This window comes from Seriola aureovittata, chromosome 7 (assembly GCF_021018895.1).
Source record: "Seriola aureovittata isolate HTS-2021-v1 ecotype China chromosome 7, ASM2101889v1, whole genome shotgun sequence".
NCBI classification, from domain to species: Eukaryota; Metazoa; Chordata; class Actinopteri; order Carangiformes; family Carangidae; genus Seriola; species Seriola aureovittata.
The window spans coordinates 7,753,680-7,768,036 of record NC_079370.1 but is presented as its reverse complement, the minus strand read 5'-3'; the positions used below and the strand labels follow the sequence as shown (position 1 = coordinate 7,768,036).

Genomic DNA, 14,357 nt, shown 5'->3' with positions numbered 1-14,357 from the left:
AGACACAAGAGTTTAATGTCAAAACTCCAAGCCAGGGTCATGATAGTGGCCTTTTGGTTAGGACTTGTACAATATCTATAGCTACCTAGATGCTCACGTAAATGTGAAATGAAAAATGAAAAAAAGACTCCAATGCCCAAAAATACTTAAAAAATCCAGCCCAGTGATTTGGATTCAGGTCTCTCCAGACATTATACAACCTAGATGACTGAGATGAACCTTCACAGACATGTCGCTGCACGATTTGTGCAAATAGAGACTGAATCTTCTAGGGAAATGTTTTAAGATAATAACTTAATCAGATTTATACAAGAAAGCACCAGGATCTGAGACAACAAATCACCAAAGTCCTCCTGAAATGTTTGCTTATTTCATCATATGCTGAGTTCAGATGTCTGAGTTTCCGTGAACGCAGCAGGAAAGAAGGTGCTTTCAAAACACCATTAGCATTCAACATTAATGTAAATTTGGACTACATGTGATGGATTACCTGTTCCAAGCCAGTTTCAAGTCTCTGCAAGTTAATTTCCCCTTGCGCTGCACTCCTTGCAGTATGTTGGAAAATAGTCAGCAGTAATGTGATTTGTAGCTTACGTCCTAAAACCTTGGGAACGGTCCTTTAGGATAAAACGGGTTAGGGTTGAGTTGATGGGCTTTGGGATAACTCTAGTCAACAAAGGTACTCAGAGTTATTGCAATATGAACATTTGTGTATGTGTGTGTAGATGTGTGGGAGGAAAGACTGACCCGCTCCACGTAGAAGGTGAGCGGCTCCCTGCCTCTGGGTTCAGGCTCAGTCCAGCTCAGCACCACGTAGGTGTCGCTCACCTCGCAGGCATGGACATTTGTGGGAGGGAACGGAGTTTTGACCTGACCTTCAGAGAAAAGAAGAGGAGGGAGAGGAGGAGGAGGAGGACCATGAAGACAGAAATTAGAACAAGGTCAGTGAGAATGAACGCAGAGACCAAAAAGTCTTGGCTGAGATATTGCTTTTGCTTCTCTTTGTCTTAAAATCTTGGCATCGGGAATTTTCATGCTATGTCTGCTGGATTTGAGTGGGAGAGAGTTACCTTACTGCCCTAATTTAACTTCCATTCCTAATACATATTATATATGGTGAAAAGGCACCACACATTCAGTGACACTCCAATTCAGTCCAGGACAATGGAAGTGTTCAGATTCAGTCTGAAGTCTAGTATTTTTGTGCCCCTCTTTCTCTCTGCAGGTTTTTCTCTCTGTCTGTATTCCCTGAAGAGTTTAGCAGAGCTGCAGCGTGGATCAGACAAGAACTCCAGAGCTGATCTGGTAAAACCTGCACGCCTGCGTGTTTGTGTGAGTGTAGTCTGTAAGTAGAGAAGCATTTTTCATTGTTGTGAAGAATCAAGTAACCTGAGAGTTATTCAAGGCCAGAACAGAAGAATAGTTTGCACATCTTTTTCATGAGACAGGCGCGTAGGAGAAGGATGAATGGATCTAAAGAAGCAAACAAAATCTCAGTCCGCACACTGTGTAACTCGCAATGATCCATTCATTTGTGACGTTTCAGTGCTAGACCTTCAGGCATGACAGGCAAGTGAGGACAGGACGCTGGAACATGATGTTATGTTTTCCTGTGTGCTGACACAAAAAAAAAGCCTACTGGATGATTGTATTCGATCACCTAAAGTTGTGATTTATATTTTTATTTTGTGAAATACATTTATTTGCTCTCTTGCTGAGAGTTAGATGAGAGGATTGATACCACTATCATATCTGTGCGTTAAGTACGCTGCTGCAGCCAGGAAGCCATTAGCTTTGCTTGGCACAAAATATATAGTTACAGCAAGGAACCTGCCACTAAAGCATAACTTGTCATTTTCACATTTCTGGTTTTGTATGGAATACATAAAGAAGACATAACATGTTCATTGGTGAGCTTTAGAGGTGCTGGTAGAGATTTTTTTTTTTTTTTGGACAGAGCCAGGGTAGCAGTTTCCATGTGTTTCCAGGGTATTTGTGCTAAGCTAGGCTAATCATCCGTCTGGCTCTGGCTCCATATTAACAGACAGACATGAGAGTGTCTGTCAGTAATAAGGTGAATAAGCATATTCCACAAGATGATGAACTATTCCTGTAATGCATCAAATATAACTAACACAGCCAATAAGTAATAACGACATTGTTTAAGTTTATTTTAATTTGTTGTATAAATGTTGGTTCCTTTAAATGTGACACTGTCTATAAACTGGGCTGTAATTCCTTCATTATTCCTCTGATGCTCATCTAAACACCTCCGATTACAGCTGATCCCTTTAACTTTAACCACATAGATGCTGATTAATTTCAAATCACGTGTCTTTGAAATACAGAGACAAAACAACAAAAACACGCATCTGTCACTTTACTTATATGTAACCTCTGGTATAGTAGTAATGTATGTATGCTTTCTCTTTCATCCTAAACCTAAACAAATGAACGTGCTACATTTCTTTTCTGGTTTCCTTTTCAAACACAGATCCCTGTTCCTTTATCGCTCTGTCTGTGAGATACATCGCCAAGGTTATCAAGCCTCTTCACATCCATTCACACTACCTCGGGCACATTATGTGCATTTACCAGGACACCACCAGGGACTGTCCGTTCTTTTCACTTCTGTAAATGGAACAAATGCTCATCGCCTCAGCAATACAATTACTGCAGCTCATAGTTAAATATAATATGAAGATGCATTAAGCCAAGAGCCTGAGGCAACCTACAGGCGAGGAGGCGGCACCCTGTGTGCCAGTAAAACACGGATGCTGTTTGACATCAGGGGTGACGATGATGTTCAAATGGCACATTTTTATGACAAAATTATACACTGGAATAAAAATACAGCATTCTCACCTTCCAGTTCATCTTTTGTAATGGTGATGGTCCTCCCTCTATCCATTTTAATCACTGAGAAAGGAGGAGAGAGGGGGAGGTGAGGGATAAAAGAAGGAAGAGATACCAGGGTAATGAAGTTATATGAGAACCCATGATAACACTATTAGTGTTAATGTTAGAGGAGCAGCCACTGGTAAGACAGCCACAAGCCAGGGACACACAAAGAGGTGAGAGAGAGCGACATGGAAGGGTGGAGAGCAGGCCGGAGGCAAGTCAGTCTTATGTCTGTCCTTCATCTGTGTTTAATGATCCACAACATCTGACCAGAGCCCATCTGTCCTCCCCTTTACACAGACAGACACACACACACACACACACACACACACACACACACACACACACACACACACACACACACACTCTCTCTCTAAGTTATCTACATTACATCTCAGTGGATCGTTCTCATCCCTCCACTGATTAAAGTATTTAACAAAACCCGTCGCCTTAAAAGTAATATTCTAAGTAACCAAGCGGTCCACTCCAGGATACAATTAAGAAGCTGTCGCAGTGACAACAGCAAAACCCTGAGATTTACAGCTACACATCTATACATCTGTTTTCTCTGGTAGAGCTGATTTCCTCGCAAGTGGAACATCAACACTGAGGCTGACGAGGTGAATTAACAGAAGAAATTAGTTGCTAATAAATTGTTGTTCCTGTTTGCAGAAGGAGATGAGTGGCAAATTAAAGAATATCTGACTGAACAAGTGCAGATGCCTCTGAGCAAGGGGTAACTGAATGGCTTGATGAGTTTGAAAATGATTTTAAAAAAATGGCCTGCAGGGGATTTTTTTTTGTTGCAATACCATGATTTGCCACTGGGGCTCATTCGCAGCAAGGCTGAGGAATCGCGATGTATCCATCTCTCTTAAGGCTGGGAACACACTGACTGTGTGGCGAGTGCGTGGCGGCTGTGTTTTCATTTTGGCGGCCATGTTAATGGATTAGAGTTAGATTAGACACAAGGCGTCACACTGCGGACGCACTGATGTGCGTGCTTCCAAAGCAAAAATAGCCAGAGAAAAGATCTGTTGTTAGTCAAATTGACATCATACCAGCAACTTTACATATTATCGACACCGTTCACTATAGTTTCAATGTCTAGGTTGAATCTGAATATGACATGTAAATAAATCAGTGGTATACCTTTTAGTTCTGGCACAGGTCATGTTAAAAGAGGTCTCCAACATTTTAGCATTGCTCTAACATTGTTGGACTCACAATGGAAGTTAAAAAAAAAAAAGGATCAAAAAGGCCTCAAGCTGCTAGCCTTAAGCAGAGCTGAGGAGAGGGCAACAGAGGTCTGGCAAACTCACTTCTTTCAAACTCCATACCCACACAGTGTTACTTTCGATTGCAAACTTCAAACTGGTCTTCAGCTCCAACCAATGCTGCTTCAAGGATGTCACTTATTGCAACTCCCTGTGGAGCCGCAAAAGGCTTTGTACGACTCTTTTCACGAAGGCTACATGTGTGCAGTACTACTCAGTGGAGTTCCCCTTTAACACTTGCTTTTCACAAACGAACCAAGAGCTGTAAATATCATTTTATACGGACTGACAGGTGACACATTCATTGGACAGTGTGGGTGAATGTCATCCTGGATTATTAGCGATACATGGACACACAGAACCTATTCATTATGAGCAATATAGACTGCAAGTGGATTTCAAATATCACAGGTGGAATCGAGAGGGAAAAGAGGCCTTTCAGTCTGGTTTTAAATGAGGAACTGATAGAAATACACAGAATTGAACATATGTTTAACTCTGCTTAATTCTGCTTCCCACGTTCTGATTGATTATGTTACCTTGGTTACCAGGTGATACTACATAAATGTATAGATTTCTTGAGAGTTCATGATCAGTATATAGATTTAACAGTGGTGTAGCTTTCTCACATATCTTCTATCACAAAATCCAGTAGTTGGTCTGTTTTGGTTTCACACAAACGAACTGAACTGAACCGCTTTTGTGTTTCTCTAGCTGTGCTTTTATATGAAAATTCGACTGTCAGTGTGTGTAATGTGTTACCCATGGTCCTGCTGTGTTCCAGGGGGTCTGCAGTGAGGACGGGCTCTGTGGCCTTGGACGGGCGTCCGGCTCCAGCCTTGTTAACAGCACGAACTCTGAACTGGTACAGAATGCCTTCCTTCAGCCCAAACACTGGGTAGTAGCACATTTTCTGAATATGCACATTGCAGCGCACCCACTCGCCCTGACCTAGGTCATATCTGAGAGAGAGTGAAAGAAAAAGGGAGATAAATCAATCCTGCAGATGCAACATTTATGCAATAAGAAAGAAAGAAAGAAAAGAAAGACATCTGAAGAGGTAAACCAAATGCATAATGTTCGAACCACTTTATGTGCAGTCTGCGGGGTGCAACATTATAAAACCAATTGTTAAACATTTAAGCCTGCGCAACAACACATCAAAGTCAGTAAATACCCCACCAAGGCCTATTATTGTGACCAGAGACCATCATGTGAAAATAATGGGCCTCCCAACACACTAGAAAACAGATTTTTAAAATAGACTACAAACTCAGATTATACAACATCAATAACAAACTGTTGCCACTTGCAGTAAACAAAGACAGAAAAGAGTGCAGTTTTCTAACCATAAGGGGTTGCTAGGGAACTGGGAGGTATGCTACATTTTTCTTTCCTCACCAAATAACCAATAACATTCAGTAGAGCTGTATCTTCTACACTGAATAAAGAGGATATGCAAGAGCACAAAAAGGCACATAAAAACACAATTGAATACCATTTAACAAAAACACGCACACATGAAAACGCACACACTTATGCAGTAATGAACGTTGACACTTACAGAAATGCAGACATTCTTTATTCTGCTGTTTCCACACTTATCACAACACACACACACACACACACACACACACACACACACACACACACACACACACACACACACACACACACACACACAGGATGATCCAGATTGATTGGTGTTGGTGATAAATGCAGCACCTGTTCTCCTGTGGGAGTCTTTGACTCTGCTGTTAACATAGTGTTGAGGGCTGATAATTACCATGTGTACCATCCATCTCCTCTGAACTCTGCCAGAGGGATGTTACACCACTGCTGGTCGCCACAACCACCATCGTTATCTCCCCCAATCCAATTTCCGCGCCAGCAGCACACAGAGCTTCAGCACTGTAGTCTTAGTGTAGGTCTATTGTTGACTTGCAATACAGGAAATTGGTCTAATTCCAATGGAAAATAAGTCAATTAATCAATGTGATCTTAGTGTAACGGGAATAGGAATAGTAATAATCTAAACACATTAAATACTTATCCTATTCAGCCAACTGACCAGATGAAAAATAAATAATAAAAATCGAGGAATGAATCAAAGTAAAATGTATATTTTTGGATGGCTTGACAATGTATTTTATATATACAGTATATACAATTAATCAAGTGATAAAATGAATTATAATAAGGCTGAAATTAAGTCTCTACATTTAAAAAAAAATAAAAAATCAATAAATTAATCAGATTAATTAAACAAAAATGCGAATCAATCTTTGGTTTATCTTCTCATTTGAGAGAATTTGCTGCTTTTCTTTGTCTAAAGTGATGGCAAAGTAAATATTAATGAGTTTTTGTACAGCTGATCAGACAAAATAAAACAGTTTTTGCCTTAGCATGGGATTTCAGACAGTTTGCATTTCTCATTCTACGCTGACATTTCATACATCAAATGATTGCTCAGTCAATCATGAAAATGATCTGCAGATTACTTGATCATGAAACTAATCATTAGTTGCTAATATTATTATTCTGTGTTAGATTTTTCTTCTGCCTTTTTTAAAAAACATTTTAAACTTAAATTTCTCTGCTGACCCAAACTCTAGTCAGACATTCTCCAGATGGTACAGATGCTGTTGTTGGTTGAAAGTCTTGCATTATTAAAAGACTGTGTTCTCAGTGAGCATATGAAATCATGAGAAGTGGATAAAATAGAGACATATTTTTTATCCTCAATCTCGATCGATCGATCATTAGTCTTAATTGACAGAAAAGTGAGGAGGAGAAGTTCTTCAAATACGTCTAAATTTCTGAGCAGCTACTAATCTGGACCTTGTGGTGAGAACGTTTTGTCAAGTACTGTTTCCAAGGTCAAGAATCAACCTTCAGACTCAGTTGCCATTTCGTTTCACCAGACTAATCCACACCTTTCCACATAATAACCCTCCACAGGTGAGGCTCCATCAGCACTAGGCGGCTGCCAGGTAAGGAAGACGTAGTCCTTGTTGACGTCAGATACCTGGACCGACAGAGGAGAGGCAGGACCTCCCACCACTGCAGCCGCTGCATCTGAGGACAGATGGGAGACAGTCTATTAGAGAGGAGAAGCCATTAACCCAAGGTAGAAATGAGGTGGAAAATTGATGAGGCGAGATGTAGAAACAAGACAGGATGATGGAGAGGTGTGATGAGGGAGTGAGTAATCTAACTCATGCAATCACAGATAGTTAAATAACAATATTTGGACCAGAGAGTGAAGGTGATGACAAGAGGAAGTAGAAAGAGCAACAGGTCACTGCACACTATTGGAGCTGAAATAATTAGTCAATTAATTAACCGGTTTACCTGCAGAAATTTATCTGCTAATATTTAATTTTTCATGCCTGCAGAGCTCCGCAGACACATTTCAAATGTTTGATGAGTCAAGGGGGAGTCATTCTGTGTTATATTTGCATGCTGAAAACAATGTACAAGATACTGCAGACCAGCATGATTGATGGTGTAATTTCCCCATATGAATCAGGATAGTTTGCTGACAGGAAATTAAAGTAGAGCCAAAATCTGCTGAATGCAAATTGTGTTTTGAGCAAAGGTTTCGGTCAAAATACAATTTATCCTGCTTGGAACAGCAAATGATGATTCTATCCTCAAAATCACAAGTACTTCTGTACACAAGGGTCTCAAGGTGACTCCTGAGCATTCGTCAGGTTTTTTCACACACAAAATGGATCATTTCAGAATTAAGCTCATCACTTAGAAGGCAAGCTGACAGGTTGTTTAGAGGGGATGTTTAGCATTTGAATAGTTTCTGATATGATCTGACAGATATTTACAAGAGTGACATAGTGTCCATGAGCAGATGTATAAAGTAAAGAACACCTGCTCCTAAAGCAACAGCTGTAGTAGTGGTGAAGTAATGCATCTGCAATATGTAGTAATGGTTGCAGCTGACATTTGTTTATCCATTTATTTATTTGGATCCCCATCAGATGTTACCAGTGCAATGTTTGCTAGACTAAACAAACTACATATAACTTTGTTAATAACTATGTTAATTTGGAAGCTTTAGAGGAGCTGGTAGGCAGATTGTGTTACCTTTTGACAGAGCCAGGCTAGCAGTTCCCCTCTGTCTTCAGTCTTTATGCTAAGCTAAGCTAGTAGGAGGCTGGCTGTATATTCTTAATCTTCTAACATAACTCTCAGCAATGAAGTGGAAACGTATATTTTCCCTGGGCTTTCAATCATGTCACAGTTTTCATCAGAGGATAGAGTTTGCTCAGTTGCCATGTGACCTGAGAAGCTTCAGTTCTCATGACAACCTAGCAAACTCCTGCTGATGTAGACAATAAGATGCAGTTGAAAGCTCCAGAGAAAGTAGTAAATGAATCATGTTTTAAGAGCGTTTTGACAGACTAGGATTCTACTTCCAAGGTTCAAAACTGAACTAAATATACCAAACATTTTGCTGTGTTCACAATTAATAACAGTAGAAATTCAGTATGAAAAAAAAATCTTTATAATTATTCCCTTTTAAAAGCTAAATAAATAAAGGACCAAGTATTCACATCAAAAGCACTAATACATGAATTCTAATGTGTTCATAAAGTGTCAGAATAGGGATATCAATTTGAATAGAAACCTCACCTTTGACATAGACAAAAGCACTGTGTTCCTGGGTTGCATCCCAGGTCTTCAGCCGGGCGGTGTAAACACCTTCATGCTCCTTGTGTGCAGCCCTTAAAGTGATGGAGGCCTTATTGTTGACCGACTTAATTTCCACAGTGCTGGACTGGTGCAGCTGTATACCTGGAAAATGAAGAAAAAGGAAACCTACAACACCTATCTAAATTGCCCCCAAAAAAATCAGGCGCATTTGATTAATTTCTTATGGTACCTACCATCTCTGAACCAGCTGACATCCTGCTGGAAGGGCAGCAGAGCTGAGGTGAAGGTGCACTGCAGGGTGAGGCTGTCGCCCTCCTTCACCCATGTTGGAAGGAAGGAGGTGCCAAACTGGGCCTCCTCCTCAAGTTTCAAGGCTAGAGAGAGGCGGAGGAGGATGAAAACAAAGTTGGGAGGTAAGTGAGGATGAAAAAGGAAAAAGGTAGGGGAAAGATGAGAAATGATGTAGAATTAGAAGAAAGAAATATATTGTAAAAAGGAAATGACAAACAAAACGAAAACTGGTCGACTAAAAGTAAAAAGAAGAAAAATGAAAAGGAGAGATGCATCAATATACTGTACACATATTCACTTTCCTCACTGGTACAGGGCAGAGATAAAAATTGATTCTGAAAAGTCAGTCAAAACAAAAAACAATTCAAGATAGGAATAATTTTGGGTCGATGTTGCAGTAGAAAACTGAGCAAACCTCTTTTGGATCACTACAGAGGCAAGGAGCATGATAGGTAAAGAGGAGAGGGATCAGAAAGCAGAGGATGTGCAGGAGGTAAGTGGAAGGGAGGAAGCAGTATGCTGATTCCTGATTATAACAAAGGAGAGCTCATTCCATCATCATTTCCCAAGATCTGTCACCTAAACCAAAAAAAGTCTCTGATGTCTCTATACCATTGAGGGCCTTTGGGCTATGACATCAGTTTCTCATTGTTCTCTGCAAGCTGGCAGTAACAAGCTCTTCCTTACTCAATAACTTTAGTGACAGGAGGTAAAACTGAACAAAGCAAACCATAGGAGCTTAATTAACTAAAAGAGACCATCTTATGCAGACTGACATATCCATAATAGACAAAGACCCTCTGCTTCACCCAAGAGCACACAGAGACAAAGGACAGTCAGGAGAGGCATTCCCTGGAGGAAATAACAGCGGACAGCAGAAAAGCTAAAGATGCTGATCTTATTTTTTTGAAAGTGAACAATTCCTGACGAGTTAGTCCTTCTGCTACTATTCTCTCACTTGTCAAAGCACTGAAGCAAATACAGTCTGAAAGTGACAGATCGGGTGCCAGGAGGTCTTGTCAAATCCCATTCTCAGGGATGAGTCTGAGAGACTGTGACATTTTTCTTATAATGATCTAGTTCTGCTTAGCAGGCCACTTTATCGCAGGAATGTGGCGTAGCTTTATTAAAACACACCACTTAGATCTTTGTTTCCCATCATTCAAACGCTCAAACTCTTGCTTCCCTCAGCGCAATTGTGATTGTGATAAATTCACCACGCTTGAAAATATGATATGCTCCATATAAGATCATCAGTTATCACTTACATAAAAATAAGCACATCTTTACAGCGATGATGCTCTGATTCCATTACAAACTGATGAAGCTTCATTCAAAATGACTGACACTTTATTTCCGAGTGTGTGGAGTGTGTATTGGCTGGCGCCTACACAGCACTTCTGAAGAAGCAGCAGTGTAGTTGTAAAATGCGGGTGTCCACTCAATTATGACTTCAAAGATCAAACCAACTAAATATAATGTAGAATAAAAAAGCAACCCAGGCATAAGAAAGTTTACTGTATATTCATCTGTCCTAATCAGATATATGTAATATGTTCTGCCGTTTATAATACACCTCTCTTTATAATGCAATGCGGCTCAACAGCACCACAAACTGCAGCCTCTAATTTGATTCGATTTTAATGTGACAATGAGATATGGCTTTGCAAAGGAATGCAATAGGGGAAGCAGAACAAGTGGTCAGGCAACCAGACTAACATTTAACATATCTCTAATTTAATCCAGTTATGTAATCCACTAATTTGGGTGTGAAAATCAACGTGACCACACCCAAAATATATGTGATTCACTGATTTATTTACAAAAACTGCAAGTTTGCATAGGTAGACAATTACAATTGTACATGTGTATCCAAGATGAACCAGAATGCATTGCAATAACGTTAGGAAATAGTTTAAAGGTTGATTTTACTTCCAAATACCAGTGCTGCAGGTTATATGGTTCAACAATGACTTTAAAATATTGTCTGATTAGAGCCTCTGCTTGCCCACATTTAGCAGTGAAGTTGGTGAGTAGATGTCATAATCAGAATCAATAACTGACAGGAATGGTATAGCTAAACTATAAAAATAAGACCCAAATTGTGAATACTCTCTCAAAAAATAAATACAATTGTCATTGTCATTTTATCTTTGATCTGTTTACATCACGTAGTGACCTCCAAAATGGATACGACCTTTAGGAAAATGATTCATATGACGTATTCATATATGTTAAGTTTTGATTGGGTTTGGGCTGAAATCTTTCCTGTGTTGCTAGTTTTAGTGAGCCAGACCAGTAGGGTTTTCATTAAGCAACTATTTGATAAAGATTAGCAAAGGATCTTGGTTTGGTTTAGTTTAAGTTAAGGAACAGTCACAGTCATGATTACAAGAAAAAAACACTTAGTTAAGTTGGCCTATTGTGTTCACTGTCAAAGGAAATCAGTGTTGACTGCTAACAGGAGATTGGACGTGAACAGCTGTTTCCCCTGTCACTCTCATGCTTTGCTCACCTATCCATCCACCCTGAGGATTTGGGCAAGGCGACAACATCACACTTCTCCCACCTTTGACTCTGACAGACAACAGTCATAATTCACATGGCCACTGGAGGTCCTTGTCAGGTTAACTTAAAGGTTGTTTTAGTGCATCTGAATGACCAAATGCTGTTTTTCTAATGAAAACTGTGCCTTCATTCTAAGATGAATAGCAGCATAGCTCCAGTAGAGCTATGAACAGCAGGCCTGATCAGATACTGAGCAAGTTCTGGATGAAAATGTCCTGCTCCTTACACGAGATGGAGGCTGATCTAAACCAAAGAATCCCACAGCCAATATGAGACGCATCACAGCTTGGACCAAACGCAATAAATCCCATGCTGTCGCTCGAATGACATATACGTGACTGTCATGTCTGCTCATTTGGAAGTATTTCTACCTCTATAATAACTATCCTCTGTCTTTGTCACAATCTGTCAATCTTGGACTTTTTTAACGCTTCCTGTTTTACTCTGAAATCTCTCACATGTTGTGTCTGTTGTTGTTTTGCTTCCTGCCCTTGTGTGTTTTGCTCTGCCTGTAAGTTTTGGACATGCTTTGTGGTTATTGAAGTTCCTTCCCTGCACCTTCCTGCCCTCATGTGTGTCTGCATTTGGGTCCAAAAATCACTGAACTGTCACAGTCTTACTTACATTCGTACATCCACGGACAACCACACAGAAATACAAACACAATCTCCTTATCTTTCCATCCCCATGTCTCAGTGTTGTGTCCCAGTCTTCAAAGCCACCCAGCCCACCCTCGTCTACTGGTGGAGGGAAGAACTTCAAAGGGTGGCAGAGGAAAATGAAAGGGGACACTTTTCATTAGGGCTTGGCGTGAAACTTACCGGGGGTCTGCCAGCACTCTGAACCAGCCACGGCTCCTTGATGTGCTGAATCGAAGAGCGACAGAGCACGACAGATTGGAGAAAGGCAGGGGGGGTCACAGATGGAGACAGAAACAGAGAATGATATTGTGAAACTGGAGGAGGAAGATATATATATACGTATATAGAGATAGAGATAGAGAGAGAGAGAGAGAGAGAGAGAGAGAGAGAGCAGACAAATCAAATCTAGTGATGTCACATTTATGCAAGTCACATCTAATACTCCCTTTAATCTATTTTTAACAACTGAAAAAGCCTGTGAAATATAGATGGCAAGGAGAAGCCTTGAAGTGTCTCATTAAAGCCCCGACCACCTAATTGATCTACAGTGTTAGGGAACTTTACTGCCTGGCACTGAGCACTTTCAAGAAAGGGTGGGTCATTTAACAGGTGCAAAGAAAAAAAAAACCACAGTATTATTATGAATGTTTCTGCCAGAGCTGTAAGGCCATGATGCTCACTGTAGATGTTATTAGTCACCACTACACCCACTGTCCTCATTGTAATTCATTATGCATGAGTGCTGTAATGGGATCTGTTTTTCTGATCATTCTAGTCTGGTGTTGATTCGCATTCAAATATCACATTTAAATAGAAACAAGGATAATGGGGGTAGAAAACGACACCGTGCATGAGTGACAAAAACAGAAAATAGCATCCAAACTAGAAATCATCGCCTTTGGGCGTTTTTAAAAAAGAAAATATATCTGTCTTCAGCGATGACAAGATTGGAGGATATGTGATCTTATTTGGCCAAGACAGTGTCAGCACCCAGAGGGCATTAATGAATGTCTGAAAAGTTGAAATGCTCATTTAATAGCCAGACTGATACTGGATTTTTGAGGCCATTACCGATGTTGATATTTAAAAGTTTAAAAAAAGAGCGATAAAAATCTGACAAAATATTCAGCTGATATTCACATTTCAAACTTTAACACATACGATAATGTCAGACAGTTGAAAAATAAACTTGTCTGATGGACAAACTATCTATGGCCAAAACCACTTCTAAATTTATGTCAAACATATTTCCGTACTGCAATATCTCATTATTTATTGGTTGACATATACTGTAGGTTATGCTGACACCAATATAGTTGAGATAAGATAATTGCACAGTAATTTATTTTTCTAATGATTCATGTTTCATTTCATAAAAGCTAATTAATTTCTGTAATTTCAGCAACAGTATAAGTGACCAACCTCTGCTATAAAACCCCATGGGAGACCAAGCATTTAGCTTAGAATATGGTATAAAAATCCCTGGGACATGATTCAGCTTTATATGAGATCAGTTCTTGTGATAAATGGTAATACGGTTTACCAGGCCCTTTCTTGTTCCAGTAACCAGGGGCCTAGTAGTGAGGGGAATAGTGGAAGTGTCCCAGGGCTACACATGTGGACAGCCCTCAAAATCTGTTTTTATCTGCAATTTTGAAATTTTACATTTGACACCAGTAGCATTATAGGTAAACTATTACTGTTGGCTGAATAAATAAGTTCAGACAGACTATTTCTTGTATCTAAAACAGACTTTAGAGCTATAGTCAGTTTGAGAGTGATAACGGGCTCTAATCTTGTGTTTTCAGTTCGAATACTGGACTTTTTTATATCCATATGAATATTGCATTTAGTTTTTTAAAGTTTTATAAAAGGTAGGCTACTATTTCTTTGTTGCAACAGACTGGGCAGACGTGTTAGTTCTGTAAAGCATGGTTCCAGTTAAGTTGTATTAGGTCAATCAGTTCTCCATTGTTGTTGAAGGATCACAGTGAAACGGCTTTCA

The 14,357-nt window shown here is 39.8% G+C and overlaps 1 protein-coding gene across 1 annotated transcript in view; it reads right to left on the bottom strand.

Moving 5' to 3' along the window:
- Positions 1–14,357, bottom strand: part of myom3 (myomesin 3) — a 55,995-nt gene that overhangs the window by 26,090 nt on the left and 15,548 nt on the right. The window contains exons 7-13 of the mRNA XM_056379815.1: positions 12,533–12,577; positions 9,086–9,226; positions 8,832–8,993; positions 7,105–7,256; positions 4,941–5,124; positions 2,866–2,919; positions 748–875 (exon numbers count right to left, since the gene is read on the bottom strand). Of these exons, the coding sequence (XP_056235790.1) occupies positions 748–875; positions 2,866–2,919; positions 4,941–5,124; positions 7,105–7,256; positions 8,832–8,993; positions 9,086–9,226; positions 12,533–12,577 (866 nt within the window). The remainder of the gene's footprint in view (positions 1–747; positions 876–2,865; positions 2,920–4,940; positions 5,125–7,104; positions 7,257–8,831; positions 8,994–9,085; positions 9,227–12,532; positions 12,578–14,357) is intronic.